This window comes from Lactuca virosa, chromosome 1 (genome assembly GCF_052849685.1).
Source record: "Lactuca virosa cultivar CGN04683 chromosome 1, Lactuca_virosa_CGN04683_v6, whole genome shotgun sequence".
Taxonomy (NCBI): Eukaryota; Viridiplantae; Streptophyta; class Magnoliopsida; order Asterales; family Asteraceae; genus Lactuca; species Lactuca virosa.
The window spans coordinates 26,307,260-26,325,415 of NC_136426.1; the positions used below are offsets into that span (position 1 = coordinate 26,307,260).

At 38.0% G+C, this 18,156-nt stretch overlaps 2 protein-coding genes across 2 annotated transcripts; one reads left to right on the plus strand and one right to left on the minus strand.

Moving 5' to 3' along the window:
* Positions 1-2,692: 2,692 nt before the first annotated feature.
* Positions 2,693-5,280, plus strand: LOC145156207 (ribulose-phosphate 3-epimerase, chloroplastic-like). The gene is made up of 10 exons (XM_079075692.1): positions 2,693-3,108; positions 3,305-3,416; positions 3,519-3,659; positions 3,922-4,035; positions 4,123-4,201; positions 4,298-4,407; positions 4,491-4,547; positions 4,645-4,714; positions 4,826-4,919; positions 5,068-5,280. Exons 1-9 carry the CDS (start codon positions 3,008-3,010, stop codon positions 4,873-4,875), a joined length of 834 nt encoding a protein of 277 aa, XP_078931818.1. The 5' UTR covers positions 2,693-3,007; the 3' UTR covers positions 4,876-4,919; positions 5,068-5,280.
* A 24-nt stretch (positions 5,281-5,304) lies between these two features.
* LOC145156086 (Tetratricopeptide repeat (TPR)-like superfamily protein) lies at positions 5,305-6,948 on the minus strand. The gene has a single exon (XM_079075655.1). It carries the CDS (start codon positions 6,823-6,825, stop codon positions 5,455-5,457), a length of 1,371 nt encoding a protein of 456 aa, XP_078931781.1. The 5' UTR covers positions 6,826-6,948; the 3' UTR covers positions 5,305-5,454.
* Between the last annotated feature and the right edge of the window lie 11,208 nt (positions 6,949-18,156).

Consider the following 18,156-nt stretch of genomic DNA (forward strand, 5'->3'; position numbering starts at 1 on the left):
ATACATGGGAAGAGGGCTCGGTTGGCGGCCAAAATGGAGATATACTTGCAGATATTTAAGGATTCAACGTAGTCCAGCACGATTAAAGAGCTTAGTTAAAACTCAATAGTTTACGATCACGTCAAGATAAGCTAGGATAAAAAGGAAATAGGAGTCAGGTCAAACTTTCGTATTGCATTGCTGGTTGTACGTATTGTATTATCTTTTGTATAATTGTTTTTTTTAATGAAGTTAAGTTTAATATTTAATATTATTATATTCATGATTTGTTGTACTTTAAGCTTAAAGACTTGAACGTCTTAAAAAAATAATATTATTATAATGAATCTATTTATGGAAATAGTAGGATTTCTTTTATAAGGTAGTATATATATATATATATATATATATATATATATATATATATATATATATATATAAGTATTACGCTATTGATTCCAATAACTATAAAAAATCATCTTACAAAATTCTTAATATATTTATTTGAAAAAATTATTGTGCTATTCAAAAATATATTTAGTTCTACTAGGATTTTCGAAGAATGTAATTTTAAAATTCTGGTTTCTGACATAAAGGTGCTTCAAAAATCAGAATTTGTGAAGTTGAGTTGAAATTTGTGAACAAGGTTTGAAAATAAGGTTTTTCAAAAACGACTAATTTTCTAGGGTTATTTTTAAAAAGTTATATCATATAATTTTTGAGGTTATTTTCTAGCGCAAAATAACCTCAAAAATAGCTTTATCATATGATTTTAGTATTTGTTTCTGAAATTTCGAACTCACTAAGATTTCCAAGAATCTATTTTTAAAAAGTTATAAAGAAATGTAATTGAAATGCTATAAGAATTACATATGAAGTAAATTATAAAGACATATAAGTGCAATGCCATACATTTGTCAATGATTTAATTTTTTTAATCTTCCTTCCAAAGGACATATGGTCAAGTGTCAACTGTTTCCCTTCTTCTTTTGACAATACATCATATCTATCGCGGAGATCCTTATTTCTTCCAACATTGTTAAAATGGGCATCACAACACTTATCCTCTTCAAAACAAGCCTTACACCATGTTTTTAGCTATTTTCTGACAAATGATCATAAGCAGTTGTCTCTGTCAACCTAATTTGCTTCATTGTAGCTTCAAATCCTTATGTAGTTATGGCCATGTGGTTGTCCTAAAAAACTTCCTATATTAAGCATTTGCAAACCTTTTCTTGAAGTTGGCATAGATGTGCATAACACATTGTATATGCTCACATCCCAGTTCTCTTTCAGTAATTGCCTTAACTAGATCCTTCATACAATTAGTAGATTAAAAAAGTTAGTATATTATAACAATTAACAATTAGTAGATTAGGGTTAGAACACACTTTATGTTGGTATGAAGTTAGGGTTAGCTCATTTCCATTTCCCATCTAAATGTATTCAAGTAAGAGGTCTAAAGTCCGCTTCCACGTTTGCTTATTTTCAATTGCTACTATATCCCAAGTAAGAGGGTACACCTGGTTGTTAAAGTCCCTTCCAACTGCTGAGAAGTTCATATCTACCAATGCCCTTCCAAAAAAGCCATTTATACCAATAACTCAACTATAACCGTCAATCCAACCATCATTTACACCCTTTAGACAAATATATATATTTGAAATCACATATAATACATTCATTTATTGGAGTTATTGATCCTGAATTAGACCTTAAAATATCTTCACCATAACTACTTTATTTTTCATAATGTGAATTCAAACTACTTTAATCTAATTTGGTGAATATTTCTTTGCATTTCTACAATGTATAACATTAACATTAATGTTGAATTTCTTTGCAACTTTAGATTATATTTTTCTATAACTCATATTGGGGTTTTCCAAAATGTCACTAATAAATTGTTTTTATTCATGAATATGTGACAACTGACCCAAAATTGAAAATTCTGGTAAAATTATGTTCTTCGGTTAAAGACATATTGGGGCGTGTTTAACACGGAGCTTTTGGAAGCGTTTGGAAACTTCTAGTTTCTAGCTTTTGACAAAACACTCTAGATTTAAACAAAAAACTTCGTTTGGCGGTACGAGCGTTTAGCTTTTAGTTTAAACAAAACACTTCAAATCTAAAAGATATTTCATATAACGTTTAACAGAACGTTACTGGACATTTGAAATCAATTTCCATAATTGTCCTTAAAAATATATTTATATATTTATTTATTTTTAAACAATTATCCTTTATGTAATTTTATATATTTCAAAAGTTTCTAGTTATTTTTGTCAAACATTCATATAACAAATAAAAACTACAACTTCCAGCTTAAACATGTCCTTCCTTACTCATCCATGTTGCCGATAATCTAAAAATACATGAAGCATTTTCTAATTAGCAATCTAGTTGAATATTTTTTATATAAAATAAAATAAAATAGTGTTTATATGTAATACGTACAAAAAATTAAATTTAATGATATTCTTTTTATAATAAAATAAAATTTGTTATCATCTTAAATTCTTCTTCGGTTTCTTTATGGTCATTAGGGTCAATATGTCGTGTTTTATACATGCAATCGTGAAATTGAGTCAACAAAATTTAAATAAAATGGTAACGAAAACATAAATTTGATTCGTTACCATTTCCGAATGTTCGATTTTTTCGAGGTTTGATTCTTTGGGGATATTTTGTCCGTGGCTTCAATTCAAATTCTGGTTGCAGATCATTTAAAGAGGTCCGCACCGAAGAGGCGCGAGTTGGCGTGTTGGTCCCACGCTCACAACTCATTTTCGGTATACCCGCAGCCCAAGGCCAACCATTGCAGATAAGCAACCACCTTCCTATCCGACACTTGTCAATCATATAGTATTTCAATATAATTTCATCCCATTGTAGCATCCCTATAGTAAGTTTTGTGATTTTGAGAATCGAAGAATTGGTGCCGATTCCATAAAGATCGCACCTTTTAAATCATACCCACCAACTGTTTGATCGAAGGATCCACTGAAGCCGCCAAATTTTAAAAAGAATGACAACTGCTTCTTTGAGTTCCACAACCCTCGTTCAATCACAGATTAGTGGGTTTGGCAAGCTTCTAAAACCCTCCGTCTTTCAACCCACTTACACAAGGTAAAAACCCCTTTTCTTGATTTTGAATTTTGATGAACCTTTTGGGACTTTCTCACCGAATTATCAAGAGTTGACCATGTATATTTTCTTGGATTTCGAAGGAGGCTCTTGGGTTTACTTAGATAGCCCTTTTTGCATCTTATTATGACTATCTGCCACAATATAGTGTGCTGAATTTCCAAATTTGTGAATCTAGGAGAGCGATTAGAACTGTTGTGAAGGCTTCTCGGGTTGATAAATTTTCAAAGAGCGATATCATTGTTTCTCCATCGATTCTCTCTGCAAACTTCGCCAAGTTGGGAGAACAGGTATTACTCTTCCTGTATTGATCTTGTTGGCCCCACATAAGTTCATGCATCTATTTCAGACCTAAATATAAACGATGATTTATGGTGTCTTTGTGTGTATAGGTGAAAGCCATAGATGCGGCAGGTTGTGATTGGATTCATGTTGATGTAATGGATGGCCGTTTTGTTCCTAATATAACAATTGGACCTCTTGTTGTGGACGCATTGAGGCCAGTGACAGATCTCCCATTGGACGTTCATCTGGTATTTCTCATCTATATTCTTGAACCTTTTATTTCTAAATGGTCAAGCGTTGGAGTCTTAAAGACACAGTGTAAGAAAGAGTTTAGGGTTTAGGCCACTATATACTAGGTACCTGCATTTACATATCAGATGATGTTCCTAGGGTAGTGTGGGCCAACTACTCAAAGGTTGCTGGAAGAAGAATTTTTTTGCAGACATTTTTTAGTTTTAGTAAATTATGTTAGATGGAATTTTATGGTAATGAGGAATTGAAATGTGGCAGATGATTGTTGAACCTGAGCAACGAGTGCCCGACTTTATAAAAGCTGGAGCAGATATTGTCAGTGTCCATTGCGAGCAATCTTCCACTATCCATTTACACCGAACAGTTAATCAAGTAAGATTTCCCATGTCTAATATTTAACAAGTTTTTTCATGTCAATTGATCACTTTTTTTAATTTATAAATATTCTTTTTCATTCAGATCAAGAGTCTCGGAGCCAAAGCTGGAGTCGTTCTGAACCCCGGGACACCATTATCCACCATAGAATATGTTCTTGATGGTAAGTTGTTTGTTTCTCTTGTGAAGGCTATTTTAGACATTTGGTTAATAGTCAAACATTGCAATTTTAATGTGTTGGAATGTTGTGATTCAACAGTGGTGGATTTGGTTTTGATCATGTCTGTAAATCCTGGATTCGGTGGTCAAAGTTTCATTGAGAGTCAAGTAAAGAAGATCTCAGACTTGAGGAGAATGTGTGTGGAGAAGGTATGGTGTTCTTGTTATTATGTTAAAAGACCTTTTATTTGTTACATAATTACAACAATGCCATTGTTTGTTTTGCCTAACAGGGTGTGAATCCATGGATCGAAGTAGATGGTGGAGTTACTCCCCTCAATGCATACAAGGTATATCACATTAATGACCACATTGCCCTTTCACTTTCATTAAGGCCCATGTTTGTACATGATGATAGAACATAACACGTTTTATATGTACTTGCAGGTTATTGAGGCTGGGGCCAATGCTTTGGTTGCTGGTTCTGCTGTTTTTGGAGCTAAAGATTACGCTGCAGGTAACTGGAAACTTATAGGGGTATTTTGGTCTTTTAAACAAAAAAATGCAGATCTTTCTTATTCATGTGTCTTACCATTTTTCTTAATGTGATCTGATATCTGTATAACAGCAATCAAAGGTATCAAAACCAGCACAAGACCTGTAGCAGTTCCTGCATAAAAAACTTGTCAACTTCAGATGTGATTTCAGCACTCGTTATCTCTGTAAGAAGTTCCTTTACTTGATCGACTTAATTAGGACATGATTTAATTGAATAAGTTATACATAAGTATTTCTTTTTTGACTTAATTCAGAAAGAAGAAGTATCTATTTTACATATGTGTCAGTAATGAATTCTCTTTGCATCTGCAGACATGAGGAATTCCATGGCAAATATTGTGTTGGTTCTTGGTGTTGTAACATTCATCATTTGCTGAAGGATGTACAAATAGGGCCCATCCATAAGCAGACAGAAGGTGCCTTTGTAGCATTGTCTTGATATAGAAGCGTAAATAAGTTTTGTTTCATTGTAATGAATAATAATACAGTATTGTTGGAAATTTATCATTTCAAAATGGCACAAAATATAGGGCCCTAAAATATAATGAATAATATAGTATTGTTGGGTAGATTTCTCAAAGTATAATACCTTCGTAAAAAAAAACATTGAAAATAAATTGGAATAAGAAAAATAAAAGTAGAGTACTATTATAAACAAAGAAATAAAAAGTATATTGTCATATCTTTACATGTACCCCTTCAAAGATCAAAAGTGCATCCATAAGAAGCTCTCATATTCCCAAACAAACTCTGAATAACCTCATAAATCTTGCAACCAAATGGATGATCAGAATCTGCAGCCACAAACTCATGAATTTCACTCCCCACCTCAATCAAACTACACCCTGGAACTCTCTTATCAACACAATTCCTACTCATCTCCTTCTTCTCCCATATCCCTCTTGAAGCGTACATATTCCCCATTAAAACATCATCACCACCCCAATTCTCCTCAAACTCACCCAATCGCCACCTCACCTCTTCACCAAGATCAACATCCCCATGAACACTACACGCACCAAGCAAAGTCCGCCACATCACCGCATTCGGTCTCACTCTCTCAGGCATCTCCAAAATGAAATCTTTAGCTTCTTGTAAGCATCCTGCTCTACATAAAAGATCAACCATACAGCCAAAATGGGAAACTTTAGGTTTTAATCCATATTCCTCACTCATAATCTTGAAATAGTGCTTTCCTTCATCCACCATGGCTACATGACTACACGCCATTAGAACCCCAATGAAGGTAACATCATTAGGCACGATTTTGGAATCTGTCATGGCTTTGAAAAGGGCAAGGGATTCTTTGGCTTGACCATGGATTGCGTGTCCTGTAATCATGGAAGTCCAGGTTGTGACATTTTTGTGTTTGATGGTGTTAAATAACATTTTAGCACTTTTGATGTCTCCACATTTCGTGTACATGTTCAAGAGTGCATTGTATAAAGTTAAGTCTTTGTTGAGATTTTTGCTTCTTCGGATGAAGTTATGAATCCATTTACCAATGCCCAATGCACCAAGATCAGCACATGCAGAGAGAGCAACCACGAGGGTGACTTCATCAGGCTCAAAATTGTCCGTCTGCATCTCCCTGAACAGTTTGAGAGCAGTGTTTGGTTTTTGGTTGTCAACATAGGCGGATATCAACGCTGTCCAACAAACAAGATTCTTTGTGGGTATTTCGTCGAACACCTGGCGTGCATCCGCTAGATTAGCGACTGCGGAGTAGTAATTGATCAGTGATGTCTGTACGAAGATGATGGAATTGTAACTGAGTTTCACGATAAGAGTATGAAATTGTCGGGCTTCGTATGGTGAAGACTTTCGTGTGCAAACCTTGACGATGTACAATAGAGAGTAGCTATCAATGGATGAAATGCTTTTTCTGATCAAATCACGAAGGAAAAGTATGGCTTTAGTTGTAGCGTTGGCCTTTAGATACTCTTTAAGCACTTCATTGGGTCTTGACCTGGTTTGGCCATGGCTATGGATTTGAGAAGGTTTGGTGAGTGAGAATTTGGGAAAAACTCTATGGAAATGGATTAGGGATGAAGGTTTTAAGAATCTCATTAGTGGTGAAAATTATAAAAGAAAAACATAGCTCTTGGCTCTTGCGATGATTTGACTCGATCAGTATCTGTCTGTTATACACAGAATTTATAGTTTTAATAGAGATTTAAATTGTCACATAGCTTGAAGTTCAACTTAAGTTCTTCGTTTCCGCAAATGGTTTTTGAGGTTTCTTAACAACTCAAACCCAGGTTCTTTGTTTCCAAAAATGGTTTCGGCAGGTTAAAGATTGGATATTTATGAAGACAAAATTGCAAAAATGTATTTTCTTAAAACCTAATTTTTTTTTTTTGTTTCATGGTCCTTTTAAGCTAGTTTTGTTGAATAGTGAAATGAATCTAATAGTCTTTGCGTATTTATTTTTCATTTTTCTTTTATTTCTTCTTAAATCTAATATTAATTTATTTATTTTAATAATTAAAATAATAAGAAGGGGCCCACCTTCTTTTTCTCTCACTCATTCACTCACTCACTTTATCTCTCTCTCGTCAGTAATGAAGAGTAAAAAAAAACCCTACCCTCATCTTCTTCAAAAGAAGACGATCAACAGTGGCTTTCTTACTGGATCTTATACTCCTTCCTTACTCTCGTGGAGATGCTTCATGCATCCGTCCTTGAATGGTGACTACTGGAATAAAACACAACCATTTTATTTCAAGATTTGATCATCGTGATTTCTAGAAACTAATGGTTAGCAGATACCGATATGGTATGATGTGAAATTGATAGCGGTGGTGTGGCTAGTGTTGCCACAGTTCAGAGGAGTTGCTTTCATCTCCAATAAATTTGTGAAGGAGAAGGTGATTAAGAGATATTACCCTAGGATTAGAGGAGGAGAATGATGGGTTTTGAGCATAACAACATCCTATGTGATTATGCAACCTTAATTGCTTTAGATCTAAGTTTTTCTCTAGTTATACATACAAATAGAAATTCCAAAGCAACAACCCTAATACTAGCATACAATTCGAAATCTATATGAAAACTAGGGTTAGAAGATTACCTTGCTTGCTATCTAATAATAACAAGAATTCCTTGTTTGATCTTGACTTCTGAAAGCTTAATGCCTCAAGTGTTGCACCTCTAATGGAGTCACAAACACCAATAGCAAAGGATGAATGAGAAGAGAGGGAGAAATTCGGCTAAGGTTTCTCTAAGAATGCATCGGTCGAAAATGCTTAGCCAGGGGGTCCTGAAATAACTGTGGTTGTTAGGGTTTTCAGGTGGAAACCCTAATTTTTTCCTTAGGCCCTAAGCAACCCATGGACACTCCTTCTAGAAGGCATTGGACGAAATTCTATATGGCCTCCTATAGATTTTGTCCACTCCCTTCTAAAGGAGTCCATCAGCCCAACATTGCAACTATCAATGATTTGCAATATCAGTCCCTGTTCTTTTAATCAGTTCCTTAAATCCTAAAATTAATATCAAATTAATTTCTGATTAAATAATAATTAAATAATATGATTTCTAATTAATATATTATTCTTATAATATATTAATAAATCATTTATTAACCTCTTTCTCCAAAAGTCATCATGTCGAGTTGTTATGGTAAAGGCAGCCTAAAAGGACCATGCTACTATCAAATCAAGTGCATAGCAATTATAGTTATGGGCTAAGACACCTAATCCAAAAGTCTCCCACTTGGATAAGTCTAATAACTAAAATTGCAAGTATGACTTCAGAATACGATTAGCAATCGTAGCTCTCAAAAGCCGTTGTCGAACTCTGACCTAGTCAATGACGCGTCCTTTAGATAAGGGATCATACAATCCTCCGTTCTGGAAGATATCATGTGGACAAAGACATGGAACAGAATCATCCTCAATGTCCAACAATTTGTTTCCCGATTTCTGATTTGTTTGACAACGAACTTAATTGAACACATCAATTCAGTCCTGACCGGGCCCGACACATAAGTCAACACAAAATCATCGAGGGGCCCAATATATCGCTTTTACCCCTTGGGATAAAAGGAACAGATAAACTTGGACTTATATGCTTGTACTATTTACTTATCAAATCATACACAACAATACGTTTTATAACATCAAGTTACTAATGCGTTTACGCATTATCAATGCACAACCAACTTGTAAACAACAACTCATATATCTCGGTTTAAAGATTATACGATATTATCGTCTCACAATTACTCGTGATAAATTCCATGAAGTAATTCAAATGAGCGTGGGTTTAATCCAATACTCAAATCCTATTTCAGGAGTACTCATGAACATTGCAGCAAACTTTTGCTATGTCTAAACATTTAGACAATCTACAAGCCAATTCATGATAGTCTTAATTCATTACTTACTTCCAAAGTATGATCGACTGTGGATAGTTCGAACAATCCTATTATTCAGGAAGTAAAACATGCAAAAGTGAAACACAAAATAAACAACTGACAAAAGATAGTAACTTTACTCATAAATAAATCTTCAATTACTTAATCATCAAATGTCAATTACATTTATATTGTTACAAGTTTCTAACTATCTATCTAATCACTAAAACTAATATCGTCCTTTAGACCAATGCTCCTTGCATGTTGAACGTGCTTAATCCTACTCAGACCCTTTGTGAGGGGATCTGCAGGATTCTCTTCTGATGATACCCTCCTGACGACGAGGAGTCCTTCTTTTACCCGATGTCTGATGAAGTGGTATTTTCTGTCGATGTGTCTGGATCTACCATGATCCCTTGGTTCCTTGGTTAAGGCAACCGCTCCTTCATTATCGCATAAAATCTCCATGAGCACCTTTATGGCTGGTACAACTCCAAGGTCTCCAATGAATTTATTCAACCATATAGCCTCCTTTGACGCTTCGCTCGCTGCTACGTACTCTAATTCGCACGTTGAATCAGCCACGGTCTCCTGCTTAGAACTATTCCAAGTCAATGCTCCTCCATTTAGGGTAAACACCCAGCCCGACTGAGAGCGGAAGTTATCTCTGTCGGTCTGAAAACTGGCGTCACTATACCCTGTCACTCTCAAGTCATCACTGCCACCAAGCACAAGGACCTAGTCCTTAGTCCTTCGCAGATACTTAAGAATGTTCTTAACTGCTATCCAGTGAGCTTTACCCGGGTTCCCTTGATATCGACTAACCATGCTCAACGCAAAAGCCACATGGGGTGAGTACATGTCATAGCATACATGATCGAGCCAACGGCGGAAGCATATGACACTCGACTCATTTTCGCTATCTCTGCATCGGTACTCGGACTCTGAGTCTTACTCAGTTTGGTATTGCTCTGGATAAGTAACTCCCCTTTCTTGGAATTCTCCATGCTAAAACGTTTTAGTACTTTGTCCAAGTAAGTACTTTGACTAAGTCCAATTAGTCTTTTACTCCTATTTCTCAAGATCCTTATTCCAAGAATATAGGCAGCATTCTCCTAGATCCTTCATAGCAAAACACTTCCCAAGCCAGGACTAAACCTCCTGCAAGGTTGGAACGTCGTTTCCTATGAGTAGTATGTCATTAACATAAAATACTAGAAAGTTAACTATACTCCCACTAGCTTTGACATACACATAGGACTCATCCTCACTCCTAGAGAAACCAAACTCTTTGAATTTCTCATCGAAGCAAAGATTCCATCTGCGAGACGCTTGCTTTAATCCATAGATGGATTTCTCAAGATTGCACACTCTATTGTGGTATTTAGCATCCACAAAACCCTCTGGCTGACACATGTAAACATCTTCAGCCAGATTTCCATTAAGGAAAGCGGTTTTGACATCCATCTGCCATATTTCATAATCATGAAATGCAGCGATGGCTAACATAACCCTAATAGACTTGATCTTAGCCACTGGTGAGAAAATCTCATCATAGTCAACCCCTGGGGTTTGAGTAAAGCCCTTCGCAACCAGTCGTGCCTTGAACGTGAGTACCTTTCTATCCATGTCAGTCCTCTTCTTGAAGATCCATTTGCACCCATGTAACACCCGTTCCTCGAGGTATTATTTTAAATTATATAAGTTAATAATTGTTTTGGACTAACACTTGGATATTGGACCCATTTGAGTGGATTTAGAAAATGGGCCGAGTTGATGGGTTGCCCATAAGCCGTACGCGGGGCGTAGTGGCCATTGGATTCGAGGGACGTGGGTGCGTACGCGCAGCGTACCAAGAGGTACGCCCAGCGTACGCGGGCATATGACAAACCCTAATTTTTAGGGTTTAGGACCTATAAATACATCATTATAGCCTCCCCTTTTGGCCTCCTCACCTGTCCATCACCCTTAGAGAAACCCTAACTCGTTCATACTCTTCCTTATGTGTGTGTTTGACATTTTGAGCTTATTTTGGCAAAGAAGGGCTTGGAAGAAGAAAGGAAAGGTTGGAGAAGAAGCCCTTGAGGACCTGGAGCTCAAGGATCTGGAACAAGCTCACCATTTGGCACCAATAGGAGGTATAAAGCTCCTATCTTTCCTTCTAGAATCATAGATCTAGGGTTTTGAAGATTTGGACCTTTTTAGGTCCAAAGTTTGGATCTTGGCCATGCAACTTCGATTTTGAGATTAGGGTTGCCACCCTTGAAGCTCAATGGGTTCATTTAGCTGTAAAGTTGCAAAATTTGAGACTTTTATGAAGCCACACAAGAGATCTAGCCAATTTCATGGAAGTTCATTGTCATTTTTAGTGTTGGGCTCACTTGGTGGGTTGCAAGCCACCAAGTGATCAACTTTAAGGGTTAGGACGAAGCATGAGACTCATATCTGTAGTTTGGACGCATGTATGAAGGGATTAAGTAGTTTTTGGAAAGAATTGCTTAACAGGAGAGTACGTTGGGCATACACGCCAGTACGCGCAGCGTACAAGCCTTTTCAGCAGTACGCGCAGCGTACATAGAGGTACGCCCAGCGTACGCTCAGACAGTGGACTTTTGTTACTAGGCTTTTGATATTGCCATATTTATACATATTTTAGGCAATATTTATTTACATTTTTACTAATAATTTGGTTATTTGCATAGAATATTGATACTTATAAGCTTAAATTATATTTTGCAGCCAAATTGAAGCATTTTCGAAGAAAGGGACCAAAAATGACAGAACATGGAACTTTGGAGACTTGGAGTACAAAAGTAGAAGAAACCCACGAATTCAGCTCAAATCACGACGTGAACTAGAAGGCCACGACGTGGCATGAGTATTCTGGAAGATAAGTATTCGCGAAGTAATAATCCTTTGCCGATAAGGATATCTCCCCATTCACGACGTGAAGATGCCTTCCACGACGTGAAACACAAATTTCGAGATTATTATAAAAACCTGAGATCATTACGACTTGGGAGACTTTTGGCTGATTGAAGAGGTTCCAAGAGGCGATTTTGAGAGAAGTAGAAGGTCTGGAAGAGAGTTTCAACACCAAAGGAGTAGAGAAGATCATAATTGTCTTTAGAATCGATACTTTTCATTATGTTTATGAATATGACTTTTGTTGAATTGATTGCTAGGATGTCCAGCTAAATCTAGCTGCTTCTGTTAGCTAGATGAAGCTGGAACTCATGGTATAATAACTTTAGCTTTGACTTACTAGTTGGTTAAGACTTGTGTTGATTGATTTTTACCTAGCATGTTTAATTTAGTATTTGATTGCTTTTAATTCTTGTTCTGTGTAGTTAGTGACTATTAATCTGCATGAATTAGAATACTTGGTAACTTAGTGAACATTAAATTATTAGAGCTAGGATCAATCAAATCTTAGTTAAGTAATTAAGTATTGAATTAGGCTATGCTAGAGAACTCATATTATGATCATAAGTGTGTTTTGCAAATTAATCCTACATAGCTCCAATCCATTAAATAATAAATTATGTGTTAACTAATGTGTGAATATACATTGATTTACATGAATTGATTAAATGTTAGTAAATTTGGAATTGAATTGCTAATACTTTATTAATTGGTAACCAACAGTAGTTGTCAAAGTTAATTTATGAACCATTGAGGGAAAGCGGATTCAAACTAACAGAAGTGTTTGTTAATTAATTGAATTTAAGTTAGGAATTAAGTTTCTCTGATCTTGCAAAATTAGAAAAAAACCCCCATCTTTGCTAGAAAATTAGGTTAATTTAGTAGTAAATATATTAATTAGACAATATCGTTCCCTCTGATCGACACCCGACTTACCCGACTATTCTATAATTTTGACTAGGTACACTGCCTAGGTGCAATTAGTTAGTTAAGGTAGTTAGGTTATAAATATTAAAATTAGGTGTAGTTATTTGCACGCATCAGCTTTAGTTTGGGCCAAGTCTTGGACATAACAGTAATGGGTCGTGCTGGGCCTTCAGAAGTCGGTTAATGGCCCAAGGATTAGTTGGGCTTGAGAGGAAAGCCCATTTGAAGAGTTGGGCCCAATTTAGAAAGTTGGGCCATTTGAGGACTTAATGGGCCTTAGTGAGGATTAGAAAAGATTGGGTCTCGGTCATGGCCCAATATAGATCAGAGGGGTAAAATAGTCATTTTACCCATGAGAGAGTCATCAGTTTTTGACTAAATGTTTATTTGGTCATTATAGTCGGGGAGTAGTTGGAGCAGCCGACGGTGTCACCTTTGCACGAGTATTCAACAGTCAGTTTGAGAGGTGATTTTCCTTCCAGTAGGAACGGGTCTACGGCCACAATGCCGGCCCGTTTAGATGATAGTAGTTCCGGACTTCGGTCCGATGTCGGGGCGGTCCCAAGAAGTAGTTATGTATGCTTGATGTCTTCGTGATTCATGCATGTTTATGATATGTGTTATATGTTCTGGACTCCGGTCCGATGTCGGGCAAGCCCGATGCAGTATATGTGATTATGTTATATGTTCATGTTTATGTTATGTTCAGTTTATTACGGACTTCGGTCCGATGTCGGGCGGGGCCCAAGTTATTCCGGACTTCGGTCCGATGTCGGGCAGGGCCCGATGCAGTGGGCGGGGCCCAATTTATGCCGGAATTCGGCTCGGTGCCGGGCGGGGCCCGATGCAGTGGGCAAGGCCCAGTATGTGTTATTGTATGGTATGTGGTAGTTTGGGGGAGCTCACTAAGCTTCGTGCTTACAGTTTTCAGTTTTGGTTTCAGGTACTTCCACTAGTAAAGGGAAGGGCTCGGGATGATCGCATGACATACACCATAGTCACAGCCTGGGAGTTTACTCTGATGTTTTGTTATGAGATTTTGTTTTGAGACAGATTCTATGATGTTTTATGATACATGATTTATGATTTTACTTATGACTTCGGATGGTTTATGATTTTAATAATGATTTGAAAATGAAAATTTTGGGTCATATTTTTGGGATGTTTCAAGTTGGTATCAGAGTCTTGGTTTGAGGGATTCGGGCACACGTTCGGGTGTGTCTGAACTCAAACTAAGGAAGTGGTATGAAATTTTCAAAAGAAAATCATTTTTACAAAAAGGATTTTTAAAATAGAAAAAGAACTTTGAAAAGAGAAAAGGGTGTGGTGCATGCAATCAGCCGAGCTCAAGTAAGTACTCCCAAATTACCCATACAAGTTTATATGTTTTTAGCTTTATTAGAACAACATGCTAGATTAGGACTAAGGATCTAGCAAGGATGCCTTATGTGTCTGTTATATGTGTTCAGCTTTATGAGAACTGCATGCTAGTGCAGATTAGTCAGTATGATAGCCAGAGTAGTATATGCTTGATTATGTGTACTCGATGCTCGAATGCTGCTTGCTTTGTGCTTTTAGAAGTCTTAGTTATCTTTTACTAACTAGTAAATGAATATGTTACGTTACATATTGCGAGAATTAAATAATTTCATGTAACATCCGGATTTTCAGGTACATTATTGTGTATGTTAATCTTGAGATTGAAGGAGGGACTCGACGAGTTGAGGGACCAACTCACCGAGTCGAGTCGAGTTGATCGCGTGGATTTAATGAGTGGACTCGACGAGTCAGAGGAGGGACTCGCCGAGTAGGTATTGGGTAGAAAACCCTAATTTTCCGGGTTTGTGACCTATTTAAAGGCCCTTATGGCCTTCATTTGCGGCCACACTTTCCCTTGAGAGCCTGAGAGAAACCCTTAAACCGTTCTAACCTTGGTGAAGTAAGTGTGTGATCATTTTGGGCAATCTTGGTGCATTTCTATAAAGAAGGATGAAGAGCTTCATGATAGGGAAGAAAGGAAGGCAGTAGATCTGTGGTATTCAGTGTTTCAGCTGCTAAAAGAGGGTACAAAGTCCTCATCTTGCTTATTCCTTGTACTAGATCTCATTTTGGGAGTTTTAGGGCTTTGCTTCCATCCTTTTGAATCTATGAGTTGAATGAGACATGGTTTGAGGTTGGAAACCTCAGATCTGGACCTCCTAAGGTCCTTAGAGTTTAGGTGTCCCAGCTTTAGTCATTCAAATGAGGGTTGATGAGCTAAATCCTTCATGAAAGGCATATATTAGCATTTTGGAGCAATAACCTCATGTATGAACGTAAAGATCGAAGCTTTACGTGATTATTGAGCCTTGGGATGATAGATCTAGTGTTTGGAGTGATAGATCTAATTGAAATCGTCTGAATGAACATTTGGTCTGAATGAACTCGCCGAGTCGATGAGCCGACTCGACGAGTTAGTTAGGGTTTGTCCCGAAGAACTGAATCATGCGATAGCTCGACGAGTTGGGGTCAACTCGACGAGCTGAGCTGGACTGTCATGAGATTTCTGAGGAAAATAAGTGGACTCAACGAGTCGCAAGGGTGCACTTGGCGAGTCGGGTTAATCATGGACTGTTGACTCGAGTTTGACTTTTGTTGACTTTGGGGCTTTGGTCAACATGAGTTGTAGAGACCATGGAGGGGTAAAATGGTCTTTTATCTACTTCAAACAGTTAAAGAGAGGAAGAATAGCCTTCGGTCATTAGAGTTGTGATTAGAGTATCACTTAGAAATATTCATCCCTTGTGATTTGGCGGAGGCTAGTTCGAGATTCGGGAGCGAGGTCTTTACTTGATGCTTGTCAGGTGAGTCTTCTCACTATACCTTACCTAGAGTGGTAATTATGTGTGACCGGAAGGTCTTATGTGTTATGACGAGTATGTGATATATGTTGCTATGTGATATGTATATGTTATGTATGTTTTGAGTAGCATGGTATGGACCGGAAGGTCAACATGATATGGACCAGAAGGTCAACAGGGTATGGACCGGAAGGTCAGTTGTGTATGGACCGGAAGGTCAACATGGTATGGACCGGAAGGTCAACAGAGTAGGACAGGAAGGTCTACTCGGATTGTGGGACCGGAAGGCCCCTGAGACACATTGACCGGAAGGTCTCGTAGAGCTACAGCCTCGAGTGGCTTATGTGTTGTATGTAGTATTTTGGGGAACTCACTAAGCTTTGTGTTTACCGTGTATGTGTTATGTGTTTCAGGTTTCTCAGAATCGCGGGACGGCACCGGCTTAATTGTACACACCAGAGAAAGAGTTATGAGGATCCTGGATTATTAATGGAGTTGTGTTTTGTAAATTGAATAAACGAGATTTTATACAATATGTTATGAAAAGTATGCGATTTTTAAATGAAAAATTTGTTTGAAAATTTACGGTGTTACAAGTTGGTATCAGAGCCTTGGTTTGAGGGATTCGGATGCACCTTCGGGTAAATCTGGACTCAAACTAGGGATTTGAGAAAAGTTTTCAAAGAAATGATTTTTTCTAAAGCGAACGAGGGTTTCTAAGGGAAAACGAGAAAGAGTAGTGTGTACAATCAGCCAGAGCCCGGACGGTGATTTCCCAAAATACCCTTACTTTTGTATTATGAGATATTTATGAGGTATTATGCATGCTAGAGATAGGCTAGGTATTTCATATTTTAGGACTAGAGTGGCCTGATTTGTGATGCCTTAGCCTAGGAGTTGTTGTTATATGTGATGTGTTTTTGAGTATGTGCTGAGTAAGAGTATCCCGCAAGAATCCTTTTTAGAGAGTGATTTGAGTAGAGGAGTAATCTAGGAGAGATACCTAGATGAGCATTTGTGGAGTCTACCGAGAGGGTAGTCAGATGCCCACGTGGGGGGTGAAGTCGCTTGAGTTCGGTGGTATCCTACGAGTATGAGGAGAGCAAGTAGGATAATAGCCTAGAGGGGTTTTACGTGCTAGTGGAGATTATTCGACGCCCGAATGCTGCTTGCTTCGTGATTTGTGGAACTCTCGATGATGGGAGTCAGCTACTAAGTGAATATGACGATATTCAGGAGGTAGATGGCTGACATCATTAGGAGTTCTTCAGCAGCTGATGACAGAGAAGTGTGAGCACCTAGGAAGAGCCTAGGGGGTGACCGTGGTCAGATGAGTGCGCTGACAGGGTAGAGTATTTCGCTGGGGAGCGAACACGAGTAACGGGATGGATGAGCGAGAAGGTTGAGCAGCTACTTAGGAAATCTGGGATGGTCCATGTGGAAGGTATGGGTAGATGTGGCAGGTAGTATGGGCCCGTACTACTGAAAGCAGAGGACCCATACTTGATGCAGGGAATATTCTGGAGATTCTAAGTAGCAGATTGAGAGGTGATGTCATGGTTCGAGTACCATGATTGGTAGCAGATTGAGAGGTGATGTCATGGTTCGAGTACCATGATTGGTAGCAGATTGAGAGGTGATGTCATGGTTCGAGTACCATGATTGGTAGCAGATTAAGAGGAGATAACATGGTTCGAGTACCATTGTTTATAGAAGATCGAGAGGTGGCCAAATGGTTCGAGTACCATGACCCATGGTGGTTAGTGTTACTGGTTCTACCAGTTATTTCGTTGTGATTAGTTAGACCGAGATCAGATGCGATAGAGTATGAGGTCAGAGGGCCATGTGGAACAAGTTCCAGCGAGGCATCCCTTGTGAGGGAAGTCGAGATGACTCCAAGGTATTTTTGGTGAGATGTCAGATGAAGCCGCAAGACTCAAGGATGAGTAGAGATGACGTTTATGGAGGATTGCGGCATGAGTTGAGCAATCAGCCGATAGTGGAGATGTCACCTTCTGTGACCTGAGCGATGTTATTTCCGTTTCCTGTGGGAAACATAAGAGGTGTCGAGATTTCGGTTTCTGAGTTTGGGGGCAAAACCCTGCGGGTTAGCATTGATGGCGACCTTCCATCAGAATATTTGGGCAGTATGTCTGCCGAGAGGTAATAATAGAGCATGAGCAGGTTGTCAGTGGGGACTGAGATGGTTAAGGACAAGGATACACCCTATTTGAGCATAGTAGGTCATGTATTAGCTGCAGAGGCGGCGATCAAGAAGAGGTTGATAGGGCGGTGGCTCTTATTGTCTATGATGAGTACCGAGTGTGGTAATGAGGTCCCCGCTCTTAT

Bases quoted from the DNA above. Each gene is read 5' to 3' on its own strand.
- LOC145156207 (XM_079075692.1), top strand. From the start codon at position 3,008: ATGACAACTGCTTCTTTGAGTTCCACAACCCTCGTTCAATCACAGATT. The intron at 4,548-4,644 runs GTATATCACATT...ATGTACTTGCAG, and splicing joins CTCCCCTCAATGCATACAAG to GTTATTGAGGCTGGGGCCAA. The intron at 4,715-4,825 runs GTAACTGGAAAC...TCTGTATAACAG, and splicing joins AGCTAAAGATTACGCTGCAG to CAATCAAAGGTATCAAAACC.
- LOC145156086 (XM_079075655.1), bottom strand. From the start codon at position 6,825: ATGAGATTCTTAAAACCTTCATCCCTAATCCATTTCCATAGAGTTTTT.